Source organism: Nesoenas mayeri (assembly GCF_963082525.1).
Source record: "Nesoenas mayeri genome assembly, chromosome: 14".
Classification (NCBI taxonomy): Eukaryota; Metazoa; Chordata; class Aves; order Columbiformes; family Columbidae; genus Nesoenas; species Nesoenas mayeri.
This window is the reverse complement of record NC_137556.1, coordinates 6,192,501-6,205,710: the sequence shown is the minus strand read 5'-3', so window position 1 is coordinate 6,205,710 and position 13,210 is coordinate 6,192,501. Positions and strand designations below refer to the sequence as shown.

The following is a 13,210-nucleotide window of genomic DNA, read 5'->3' as shown; positions in this document are numbered from 1 at the left end:
ACCATGTGTTTCTCAGAAAACCTCTATCTAAACACTCATCTCTTAAACTACCCTGGTTTGCAACATGGAGAGGTAAACTGTGCCTGTACTTAAGAGGATGGCAGTGTATTTCTTTGAATCTATCTGCTCTGCCTTTCAACCATACTTATATTTCTTCTTGGGCTCTATCCTAGCCCTTTCTTGTATAATCTCAGTGAGGGATCACATTTTAAATCAGAAATGAGAGGGGAAAAGTAAGGGAATATTTGAGAATATTGCTCAGAGTGCAAATCTTACAGTGCAAAAAAAAAAAAGCAGCGTTCTGAAAGAGTTGCGTATATTGGCCTGCAGTTTTTGGGTTAAGCATCTCAGCAGCCAGTTCTGACTACTCCAGGATGGTGGCTCCCTCGAGTAAAGGACATCCCTTGGTTCTGCAGTTCTGCTCTGCAGGAGTGTGTTTATGCCATGGCTGGTACAGTGGTCCTGCTGAAGTGCTGCCAACACCAGACTTTGTTTATTGAGCATGTAAGTTGTGTTGGTTGCGTATCAGCAGCCTGCATTTTGTGTTCATTGGGGAGACCACAGGAGGACACAACCTGCAAACTGCTATTGAGTCCTTCAATAGTCCCCTGCATAGCTGGTCCCATTTGATGCTGCCTCTGCCAGCTGGGATTGAGTGTCTCTGGAAGGGGAAGTGAGCAAAGAAGCAGGTCAAAGGTAAATTCCATGTTGTCATCAGTGCTTCAGGCCACCCACCCAGGTGGAGTTCATAAATGTAATTCATCGTCCTCTCCCACAGCTGGGAACTGGATTAGAGAGATGAACTAAATTACCCTGGATCCCATAAAGTCACAGGCCTCCCAAGGAACAACAACAACAAAGTATTCCTGGATGCTAGTCATCTGGTTAGGTAGTTAGGTACCTCTTGCCTGTCAAAATGCTAAGTGAATGTCTTGAAAACAGCACGTAACTGCTCCATGCAGTCATCCTTATACTTAGCACTGCAGCAATCCAAGCTCCGATGCCTGGAGAATGACAAGTGGCATGATGCATTTCTGACTAAGCAGGAAAACTCATTTTAGAAAGAGGTTTTGCCCATTAAAGGGAAATTGAAGAAAAAAGTGCCAACATATTCTGCAAAAGAAGAGACGAAACAGTAGGAGAGGAACCATATACTGCTGTCCAAGGCCATTAGCTTGGGCAGAAAGAAACAATAAATAAACGATGACTTATAATTAAAGCCTCGCAGATATACATCCTCCTGTTGAGTCTGAGAGATCCTGCATATATGCAGACAATATATTCAGTTGTTGCAATGTTAACACAGCAAGTGATACTGAGGCCTCTTCTTAAAAGGACTTCTGCTGGGATTCTGCAATCCATATTGCCTCCTTCCAGAGTGATGGCTTTGGAGGTTAGATGAGCTGGCATGGTTTGCCTGAAAACGTGAGAAAAGGCAAATCTTCAGCCCATATACAAAAGTTAAGAGGCTATCAATATTTTATCTTTCCTTTTTTTTGTTTTTGAAATTAGAAAAAAGAAAAGCAGGAGAGAGACAGCATGGGACTGCCAGTACCTGTGCACTTGCAGCTTTCTTACCCTGTCACAGTGGTTAATGTTACCCACGGGAAATCAATATATGCAGCTGTTACCTCTGTAGAAAAGTTGTAAGGGGAGATGAAGGAGGAATTTGTACTGCTGGGAGAGGTAAAAGAGAATGTTAATAGAAAACATTCTGTATTTGGAAGGGCTTTCTTGATACCCCATGACAAAGCCCAGCACAGCAGTTGGGACTCCAGACTCTTGTACCAGGAGTTAGAATTCAATAAGAAGTAAATGCAAACTAATAATGGCAAAAAAAAATAATAATACAGCATGGATAGAGAAACGTGCATTATAATGACTCCAGTTTCATGACAAACAGTTGGCAGCTCATTCAAAACTATCTGTGGCATAGCAGAGTATACGAGGATAAGAGCTTCACAGCAATTGTGTGATGGATGCACCCAGAGCTATTCCCAGGTCCACAACCCCACGCTAAGTTTACTTCTCTATTCATGACAATTCACAGACTTTTCAAGCAAATTTGGGGTTCATGTCAGGGTGTGAGATAAAATGGTGAGACCAATCGTGCCAGATGGTCTGTGACACACAGAAAAAGCAACACTCATTTACATTGACAGAGTTTAATGTTGAAAACTTGTTTAAAATAAGATCAAAACTGGAGCAAAATGTTTGCAACTAATCCACTACTAAGTCAGCCTTCAGTTAGACCCATTAAATTATCTAGAGTCAGTATCAAATTAGCAAAGTAGTGTTGGAGATCAGAGGATTTGTGTGGGTAGAAGACCAAAAGTGGATTTGACCCACAATCAGTAGAACAAGCATATAAGTGGTTTTTTTCAACAGTTTTGCATAAATTAATTCAGTGACAAATATGTCAGTTGACTAAGTGAGCCTTTACTAGAATTGAATGTAACAGCAAATCTGGGAAATCCTCCCAAAGCAACTATGGCTTTAGAATCCCAGCTTTGCACTTCTAATTAAAACACTGTCAGTTTAGGTGTAATTCTCCATGAGAAATGGATCTGGGGAGGGGGAAGGGAGAAGTGGCAAAGAACTGAGCTGCTGCTTGAACATTTTTGCAATGAGGTTTACTTTGTATATTTGCTGATGATCTTGTTAATGTTTTTTGCAAAAGGGTATGATGCTCTGCTAAAGAGATGGCAAAGCAAACTTCTGTCAGCTTTTCCTACCTTCCATAACAGATGAGATCAAAGAGTGAATTGTCTGATCAAGTCTTGCATTTTGTTTTAAGAAATAAGAAATTATAGCTGCATGATTTTATATTTTTCTGTGAAGAATCCATCAATGCTAAACAAGAACATTAAAAAAAAAATCACTTCCTGGGAACAAAGAGAATTCACAATTCGTTTCTGTTTTCTACTGGCAAAATGCACTTGCATTGTAAACACAAAAAGGTCATCTAAGTAAGAAAATCAAAACTATGATTTTCAGCTGGTCATCTGTAGTTTTTCCATTAGACAGATATAAAACAGCACATTCCAGAATTATCTTTTAAATTATACATGTGATAGGTAAGGTTTAATGTATTATAAAAGCTGAAAGAAAATTATTTGTAATGAGAAAGCAGAAAGAAAATTGTTTATATTTTTAAAATTATACCTTTTGGCCTTTCAGAAATGAAACATTAAGTGATAGAAAAATGCGAATCTTGGATGGAACCGAAGCAACCATTTTCAGGACGCTACTTTTAAAGGACATTTGTGACTATTATCTTTTCATTCTGATTGAGAATATTAGAGTTTCATTTACAATTTCAGAATTTTCCACAGTCCTGAAATTCTGGTTCCCAGCCAGCTCTAATTTTAGGTGGATTGTGCACGGTGGATAATGAGGGCAGAGTATTTACTCCTCACTGCTGCAAGGTTAATGTTGGAAAGGAGCGCCCAGTTCCTGCTGCTGTTCGGGAGGGGGCAGGCAGGACCCCAAGTCAGGGAGAAGGTGGGGCAGGTGATTTTTAGTAACATAGGCAGGGCTAGAAGAAGAAATGAAGACATCTTTATTTGGATTGCGTAATAAAGAAGAGTGTAGGTGCGGAAGGAATACTGTAGGTTGAAAAATGTACAGTCTAGTCTTTTCAGCTATTTCACCCCTTTCCACACCCCAGAATTAGCCATTCATTAAAGTTTCTTTCACTGTTATCCTTGCTTATTTTACTCTGATTTTTTTTAGATCCTGCTATTTGCAAGTGTCACTGTGATAATGAATGTGAATAAATCCAGAGGTCAAATAGACAAATCCAAACATCGAAACCTTAGCACATCTTTAAAGTACTAACCAGCGTGTTCCATCTCACCTTAGCTCTGCAGAGGACTGAGTCACTACCTTGTTTCCACACAGCAGAGAGCTGATTGCCTTCATGTTATGCTTGAAGAGGTATGGGGACATGTAAATTCTCAATGCAAGAGGATTTAAACCCCATACTGCCCATTAGTGAAGAGAAATGAACTGTGCTAGGGCTTGAGCTGCAGAGCATTTGTTAGTCAAGTGGAAGGTCATTTTCTCTTATCTACTGTGGAGTAAGATTTTCAAAACCTCAGTGACTTAAAAGTACAAGGTATATCTACTCCTCCGTGAATGCTTTTACTAGAGCATAAACATAACTCTAGTTCCACTGGCTTTTGATCATCAATGCTCCCAAGCATTGAAGTTGCTTCTAGAAATGGGACATTATCTCTTAAATCACAAAGGCACTTTTGCAAATGTGTCCCATGATGGTAGCACTGCTGCTCTCCTGCTTGGTCTACAGAAGTAACAGAACAAGATTGTAATGGATATTGTGTTTCCAAACACTTGGTAAGCAGTAACAGGCATTGGCTTAAAATTTAAATAGGAAATATGGTTATTCAGAGAAATCCAACTCGTCTTGTTTAACCTGTGTTGGCTGTTATTGAGCTCTAGGGATGTCACATCTGCTTGTGTGGTATTTCATTATAATTATATTTTTATTGCATTGAACTGGCCTCCAAGAGCCTCTGTCACTGGCCAACACTCCCTTGTATTAGGTCCTGCACAGCCACAGAGTGAAAGGGTGATGTCCTGTAGTGCCCGTATGCTGAGTGTTTTCCCTGCTGTGTGTTTATAGCAGTTTTAGGTTCACAGCTTCTAGCTCCAAGTTAATCTAGCAACAAGGGTGAACGTTGCCCGTTAGCAGTGTCTGCCACAAAACATCATACACATGAAGCCCTAGCCATTCTGGCAGTCACAGAATCATAGAATTGTTTTGGTCAGAAAAGACTCTCTAAATCCTCAAGTCCAACTATTAATGTAACATTGTCAGTAAACCATGTCCCCAAGAGCCTCATCTATGTGTCTTTTAAACCCCTCCAGGGATGGTGACTCCACCCCTTCTCTGGGCAGCCTGTTCCAATGCCTGACAACCCTTTCTGTAAAGAATTTTTTCCCAATGTCCAATCTAAACCTCTTCTGGTGCAATTTGAGGCCATCTCCTCTCATCCTATTTCTTGCTACTTTGGAGTTGAGACCAACACCCTCCATGCTACAGCCTCTCTCAGGTAGTTGCAGAGAGCAGGGAGGTCTCCCCTCAACCTCCTCTTCCCCAGGCTGAACCCCCGCCAGGTCCCTCAGACGCTCCTGAGCAGTGAGGTGAGAACAAGCGCTCACCTCCTCACAGCATCTCATGTGATGAGGAGAGATGACCAGCACCAGCAGCAGAGACAGCCCAGGTGAGACTGGAGCATGATGCAGACATGCATCCTCTCCCATATGGCTCCCATGGGAATGAAGCTGCAGCCCCCTCTCCCTCTTTCCCCAGCCCTCCTAGTTACCTCCCAGTCTCAGTACCCCATAGCTACTTTTTCATGCTGTCAGTGCCAGATGTGGAGCTGGGACGTATAAGCCATCTGCAGCTGACAGCAGGCAGCCCCTGTAGGATAAGCCAGTAATGAATATCGCCAGGATGTCGAGGGTCTAGAGGCAGGAATCCGGCTGACTGCGGCTGAAGAGATTGAAACAAGTTGCAGAAATATCCCAGCTTCGTCAGGAAGGAAAGGCTGTATAATTTGCAGCTGGAGATGAATGTGATTATTTGCCATGCAAATGGATTTTGACAGCTCAAAGTGGCCTTCATCAGCAGGAATTGTTGTATTTGACATTATCCGGTTACTTTTGTTTAATGCCTCTGTGCCTTTTCTGAGCGCTTCCTTCCCTGAGCACACATCATCCAGACTAATTAAAGACAGGTATTTTTTTCCTCTTCCAATCAATCTGAAGACATGTAAGCTACATCCATAGCTGCCTCGCTTCTCGATCCCTCTCCAAATATGAAACAAAAGGTAAAGTTGTTTGCACTGACAGTCTTGCAGGCTGAGTATTCTCTGCAGGTGGGAAGCACAATGGTCACATTTATCTCATCTAACTTTAGCTGTTTAGTCAAACCTGGTTATCCCAGTTCCTTCAAAATTCAATGGAGAGGAAGGTCTGCAGCAGGACCTCCTCTCAACCTGAGATAGAGGGGGTGAGTCATCCCTGGAGGTCCCTATTCATCTCCAGAGCTTGTTTGATGAGTATGTCCCTCTTAGAGAGTTAGAGATTGGGTAGAACAGTGCCCATCTGTCTGCCTTTCCCACAGCATCCAGCACTCCCACAACAAACCTCTGATCCCCCTCTCTGGCTGGCAGTGATGGGGAGACCTAAAAAAATAAGTAAGGAGGTTATGGTTGGAATCCATCCCTGAAAAAAATATTTTGGTTTTACCTTTCTTGCTTTTTAAGATGTGGGTGATTAAGAAACGAGTTTGTCAGATCTATACAGTATCGCCTTGGAGCTGGGTCCTGTAAACTCCCCTGAAAGACCTTGAAAGGTAGATCCTTCAAAGTCATTCACTGAGCAAGATGGACTTTGCTGCCTGGTTTCAGCAAAGTCCATAGAAGAAGGAACCAGAGGGGAGGGCAGAGGCTCTGCTCCGAAATGAAGCCCCTGTGCAGGGGGGCCCAAGCCATCTCTAACTATACAAGTCCTTTTCAGTCTCATCTGTAAAATACACTGCTTGTCCTTTCTGTCACCATAATCCCTTGCAGTCGTGTTTCTTGCAGTTTCTCTCTGTCGCGGGTGAAAGCTGCTGTGACTGTCCTCCAGGAGGGTGGGGCTGACAGCACGTGTGGTGGGATAAGTCTTCTTTCAACATACTAAATCATGCACTTTCCACTCTGCCCCGACTGCTGTGTGTGGGGGGGCTCAGTCGCTATGCAAAGGCGGTACCTGCCGTTCTGCTGGGAAGGGATCTCAGAGAGTTTTGACTGAAGAGATTTCAGGGGAGATGATGTGATGCTTGTGGGAGCAGCTCCCCTCACATCTGCAGGGTTTAAAACCAGACAGGATGAACTGGAGAAATGTAACTTATCTAAGTTGTACAGCTAGTGGGCTGTGTGGGTTTTGTCTCTTTCCAGCTCTAATTTCAGTGATTAGCAGGGTGTGGTTTTTACCTCAATGGAGCGATGGAGCATGCAGGTTGGTTTGTCAAATTGTGTTAAACCCAATAAAGCACAGCAGCTGGACCCAAGGTTTCACGCAGACCTGGACACAGCATGACACACACTGTCATGAGCTGGTCCAGTGCCCGTAGCTGGACTGGGATATCTCTGTTACCATCTAATAAACTGTATTTCTGTGCAGTGACTCAGAGCAGCAGAAAGGCAACACTGAGCCATAGTCCCTCATGGAGAAGTAAGTGGTGTCTCTCATGGCGGGTCCTCCCTAGTCAGACTTCTGGCTTTATAAAACAGCATTATAGGTTACTTTCTGTCTGGGACAGTGCTCTGCATCTAGAAACAGAACATGTGAATAATTTATACAGAGTGCATGAATACTGACATCACTCTAAAATTATCATCCACTTTTAAAAATTATTTGATAAGATTTTAATATAAATTAATGCCTGCTTGACTTATTTGCCTCTATAGCTATCCAATGGTTACAGATAATTGACTATTTGATTGCAGCAAGTGCAAAATACCTAGATTTTAAGGCATTATTATGAACATCTTGTCCAACCATCTGCTGAATACAAAACAGAGAACATTAGTAGGCAAATTATTCATTAAGGTTGTAGCTCCTCTCTGAGCTTCAATATGTCTTATAGAAAAACACAGAGCTTTGGTTTTTAAATTCCATGTGATGGAGGAGCTGACCTAGTGATCCCAGCTGGTCTGTATATCTATATCTGGTCTGGTGCCATGCTGGTGCTCCTTCCCCCTGGGGTACGTGCCAGAACACAGACCCCATCAGAGCTGCTCTTTGTGTGGGCATTGCCCCTGCCCAGCTAAACTTTCCTCATTGTTTCCTGCATGTCTTAATATTATTACATACTCTGAAAGGAACTGAAAATCAAAGTAGATTCATTCAGTTTATTACTCATTTCTTTTCACTATGAATTTTTTTATTCCGCCTCTAATTACGTTGACACCTTGAAAAGTAGGTTAGGAACTGAGAAGGACCTTTGGCTTCCCTGGAAATGGCTGGAGAACATGAATTTGGGTAAATGCCCAGGTAAATGATGGGCCTGCAAGAGTGAGCTGCACCTTTTGAACCTTCACACGCCTTCTGTCTGACTCTCCCCTCTGTGTCCAGGTCTCTCTCCGGCCGCATAGTTGGTGGTGTCTGGTGGTTCTTCACCTTGATCATCATATCCTCCTACACAGCTAATCTGGCTGCCTTCCTCACTGTGGAAAGGATGGTTTCTCCAATCGAGAGTGCAGAGGACTTGGCCAAGCAAACAGAAATTGCCTACGGGACCCTGGAAGCTGGCTCCACTAAAGAATTTTTCAGGGTAAAAAGGAAACTTTAATGCAAACATTTTGATCAGCCCCTTGTCTGACGCATCCCCCAGGCTCATCCTCTCTCATCCTCAGTTCAGGTCTGTTTTTCGTACTTGCTTCCACTTACCAGGCTGCCCCAGGAAATGGTTGAGTCACCATCCCTGGAGATGTTTAGAAGAGATGCAGATGAGATTCTTAAGGACATGGTTTAGAGGTGGACTTGACAGTGCTAGGTTAACGGTTGGACTCAGTGATCTTAAAGGTATTTTCCAACCAAAACAATTCTATGATTCTGTTAGGACCTGCTGAGCTTGCCCTTAGGACATCAAAAATCCAGTTTTCCATTTGCTGTTCAGAAGGCAGGCGGTGTCTCCAGTACATGTGATATTCTGCAATTGTGAACACAAATACAGAATATCCATGTGCTTCCCTACATTACTGAGGAGTTACTCTGAGCAGCTCCAAAACAAATCATCTCCTGATTTCCAGCTTGGTTTGCCCTTGGTTTGATCAACAGAATCACTTGCCATACACAAATAACCTACCCTTATGGTGATAAAGTTGATGTGGGCCATGGTGCAGAAGTGGCAGGAGGTTCGTTAACATCCCATTACACTTTTGCATTCCTTGGCCCATCTGATATGTGGATGTGTGTTCAGTCCAACCTGGAAATCTCAGCTGGCACCTAAACCTTTCTTAATGCTTCTGTTGGGTTTCTGCTGTCCTATGCAGCGATCTAAAATAGCAGTGTTTGAGAAGATGTGGACATACATGAAGTCAGCTGAACCCTCTGTTTTTGTGAGGACAACGGAAGAGGGGATGATCCGAGTGAGGAAGTCGAAAGGAAAGTACGCCTACCTCTTGGAGTCCACGATGAATGAGTACATCGAGCAGCGGAAGCCCTGTGACACCATGAAGGTGGGAGGTAACTTGGACTCCAAAGGCTATGGCATTGCAACGCCAAAGGGGTCTGCACTGAGGTAAGTAGCTTGGATTTGCTTCCTTTTGCCAAACCACCCAGCAAATCAATGTATGCACACAGTTCAATCTCCATTGCCATGTTAATCATGAAAGCTTGGGGCAAGGAGGTGGGGGAGGCAGAAGAAAAGGGATATGAAAACTCAACATGATGTGCAGGGAAGTAAAATGCCCAACTCCCGTTGAGCAGCAATGGGAGCATCTAATTATTCAAGCCCTGCATTTGGAAACAGGATCCTGGCTGATCCACTTGCTATGAATGTGTCTGCTGTATGAGGTGATGGCAGGGGGGCTGCTGTGGTGTAACCATTGGTTTCACAGAGCGTTATCCGGAGGGACGCTCATCCTGTGCCATGTGAACTGCACAGCTTTGCAGAGTATGGTATTACCCTGGCTTGGATCCATGCTTGCAGAGGGAGTTCTCATGGGGAAAGCATTTTGGTGTTTTCCAAAATGAAGTGCTATTTGGAAGGGTTGGGAAGCTAGTTGTGAGAAAAACCTGCAGAAGGTGTGCATTTTCATTCACTGAGTCAGTTCAGATCCTGGCAAGCACCCAATTTATGGCAAGTCCAAAGGGGCACAAATCCTTCATTTCTGAGCCCAGGCCTGCATCTGTTACATGCCTTTGCCTACTGTCATGTGAAATGTTAATATCTTCAGAGACCTTACTTTAAAAAGAACAACCTTCAAAAAGTACAGACCCAGATCTGAGTTAGTAGCAGAGCTTGGGCCCTGCACGTGGCCATACTCCTGGACACAAGCTGGCCCCTGCAAAGTGCATCCTGCAAACCGACCTGCTCAGAGCAGCATTACCACGAGCTGCAAACTGGGATGGGGACCTGTAACATGAGAGGTACAGTTCCTTTTAGCAGCAGCTGTACAAGTTCCTCACATGACAATCATGAAGAATATGAGTTGCAAGGGTTTAGTGGGACTAGTAAACCCTCAGAAGCCATAGGTTTAAGTAATCTGATTTGTGCTCCAACTGATGCAGTTATTTATTGAACATATTTTAATCAAAATATTTTGACCAAAATCTTATGTGTGGCCTTATACTTGCTTGCTAACATAACACAATGCAGAGATTTAATCCATGGTCTCTGGATTACTAGAAACCAGCTGCATATTTGCTGATGGATTTGTCTGGTCACAGAGCTCCTGAGCAAAGGCCAACCTGAAGAATCAAAGATGTATCAGATGATAGTGGATGAGGCCCAAGGATTTTTATTACTACATTTATTAAGTCAGTTCAAATTAGATTCAGGTCTTCCCACATCAGCAGTATCTTTAGAGAAGCTCATGAATGCATTGCAGGTGGTCCAAAAGGCAGTTCTTGCATCCAGTGTGGTTCAGGCTCTGAAATGACTTGGGACCCTACAAATGAAGATGAATATGTTCTCACAGCTTTGAGATGTTTTCTGTTGCACTCTCTTCAGTGTTTGTTTTCTGTCTTGCAAATATGGAAATTAGAATACAGGGCTGATGCTGTTTATTTATTTATTTATTTAAACATCAATCTTGTATCCTAATTTTGATCCTATGAAAACAAACAGACAGGAGCATCCTACCTGTCTTGTAATTGTGGGCATGTGAAGGAGCCATTTATCATACTTCCAAGAAAAATCAACAACAAAAAATAAAATTACATCAATCATTCTAATTTTTTTAATTGCAGCTCCAAACATCCCTCTGCTAGGCATGATTCCAAAAATTCCTAACATTTCTTTTTGTTTCCTCTTCTTCATCCTGGCTGCATGTAGAACAAATTTCTTATGGGCCGTATGGGCAAAGGAGGAATGCTTGATTTTCCATCCGATGGTGTTTCTTTGGAACGGTTGCTGTCAGTTTTCGTCCCATTATGTTTGTTTTGTTCTTGTCATTTTAATTGTTTTAATCTTAGTAGTTCCCTACAGTCATCATGTAGTGTCTGTTTTCCCCATGGGGTCCTGCACGTGAGAGGTTGCCCTGTGCAGGGTGACGTTCGTGAGGCACCTGTGTAGCACGGTCAGCCTGTCTCTTATTCAGGCTTCATCTTCACTCACTTCCATCCACAGAGTAAAAGCTCTGAGCCAGCTTTGGAGGTACATGTGAGCCAGGCCTATATTAAATCAGGTGTGTTTTAGAAGCAGGGCTGCATTTTTTTAATTCAACCTGTCCTTTTTGTAGCTAGACCAGTTCGCCTGCATTTAGGATAGCTGATGAGGAAAGGATCCTAGAGAGATGTTAAATGAGAGCTTGCCATTGTTTTTCTTGCTTCTACATGAAAACACAGTGCCCAGGATATTCCCACAGATTAATGAAAATAAGGTTGAAAATCTAGAAATAGATAATGTAGCAGGGGCAAACATCCCTCTCAGGCCATCAGTTAGGTCTCCTGAGCTGCTAAAAGAGCTTGCTTCTTCCTCCTAGGTGAATCTGGCTTTGAGTATCTTTCGGCCTCCAGGTGGTAAAGGTCAGTTGCATTTAGGCATGGCTGAGAAGGCCAATGATGGGAGGATGAAAATTGCACCTTTCAACACCAGCTAGTTCCAAGTGTGATCCTGCATGACATGAGGTATCCATGCAGCTGCAAAACCCATTCATTTACCTGGAAGGAGCTCTTCTCCACTGTTGGACGAGTGATAAAAAAGAGGACGAAAAGCCGAATTATCCAAAACAGAGGGAAGAAAACTCAAGAAGTCCCATGTTAGTCTGGACCCAAGGAATAGGGATGTTTTTGAGATGGAGATCTGGGAGAGCAAGTTCCTCAGAGCAATCATAGTGACATTAAAGTTCCCTAAAATATAAGTTGGTTTTCCTAGGATCTATGAATAAACACAAAACGTTCCCTGTTAAAAACTCACCTTCTTTCAGGGCCCCAAACCTTTCAGTCTTTCATTAAAATACACTCAAGAGGAAGTACAGCTTGTTCTGTGTACTCTCCCTGAACTGAAGAGAGGGACAATTAGCTGAAATGAAGTTTCCTAGGAAAGATAACACATAATGCTTAGCACATGGCCCCAGAAATCATATAGCTAATACTGTGCTCAGGGACACTGCAATGCATTTACTTTGTTAACACCTTGTACCTGCATAGAAGCTGCAATGTATTTTGGCTCATTAGTTAGCTAATCTTTTACAGATGGTTCCAACATCGGAGTACTAATTAACCTGTGTTCTGTTTTAGAAGACAGAAATAATTATAATTTACTTGGTGTCAAATTCTTTCTTGAGCTACACTCACATGTTTCCATTGGCTTTAAATACAACCAAAGTTAGACTCTGACCACAATGCTGTTACAGTAAAAAAGGGAATATATTCAGCCATCTTCAAATCTACACCTTTGCCTTCTTTTGGACTGATAGCAAGTTTGACTGCATCTAGATTTTGCTTTTTGAAGGCTGGATTCTGCCTGAAGGAGGCTTCCAGTCCTTGTGAAGGCTTCAGTGCTCGGATGGGATCCTGACAGGCAGAGTTGTGACAGGCTTGTGGAGGTCAGCGCATCCCTCTTGCTCACAGTCAGGCTTTTTTAGAATTGCAATATAAGAAAACAGTCCCCTTTGAGGATTTTTTGGTGTGCTGCAGAGTCCTATGTGCACAAATTCTCTGAGATGGGAGCTGCAAGGTCCTTGAACTTTTTTGAGATCTGTTTTACTGATATTCATGGTCTGTTGGTGGACGGTTCAGCCCTTCATCTCTTCCATGCTTTTTAAAGCCCTCTCATGTTTGTGCCTCACTGTGCTTAGCTTTTTTCCTCTTTTTCATGCAATGTCTACACCAGCATTGCACCTGATACCCAGCACACAGAAACAAACTGTGCCTGTGTGCAGAGCCTGTAAAACTCACTTGCCGCACATTCTGAGTCAAGGTGTTCCCTCAGGCGTTTACCACTGAAATCAGTGAGATGTGTGTG

The 13,210-nt window shown here is 42.9% G+C and overlaps 1 protein-coding gene across 4 annotated transcripts in view; it reads left to right on the top strand.

Annotated features, from left to right (window-relative positions):
• The window catches only part of GRIA1 (glutamate ionotropic receptor AMPA type subunit 1), a gene marked incomplete at both ends in the record, with an annotated part of 120,991 nt that overhangs the window by 96,120 nt on the left and 11,661 nt on the right, over window positions 1–13,210 (top strand). For all 4 annotated transcript variants that reach the window (XM_080353600.1, XM_080353599.1, XM_080353597.1 and 1 more), the window contains 2 exons: window positions 8,152–8,350; window positions 9,072–9,319. In XM_080353600.1, the coding sequence (XP_080209726.1) occupies window positions 8,152–8,350; window positions 9,072–9,319 (447 nt within the window). The remainder of the gene's footprint in view (window positions 1–8,151; window positions 8,351–9,071; window positions 9,320–13,210) is intronic.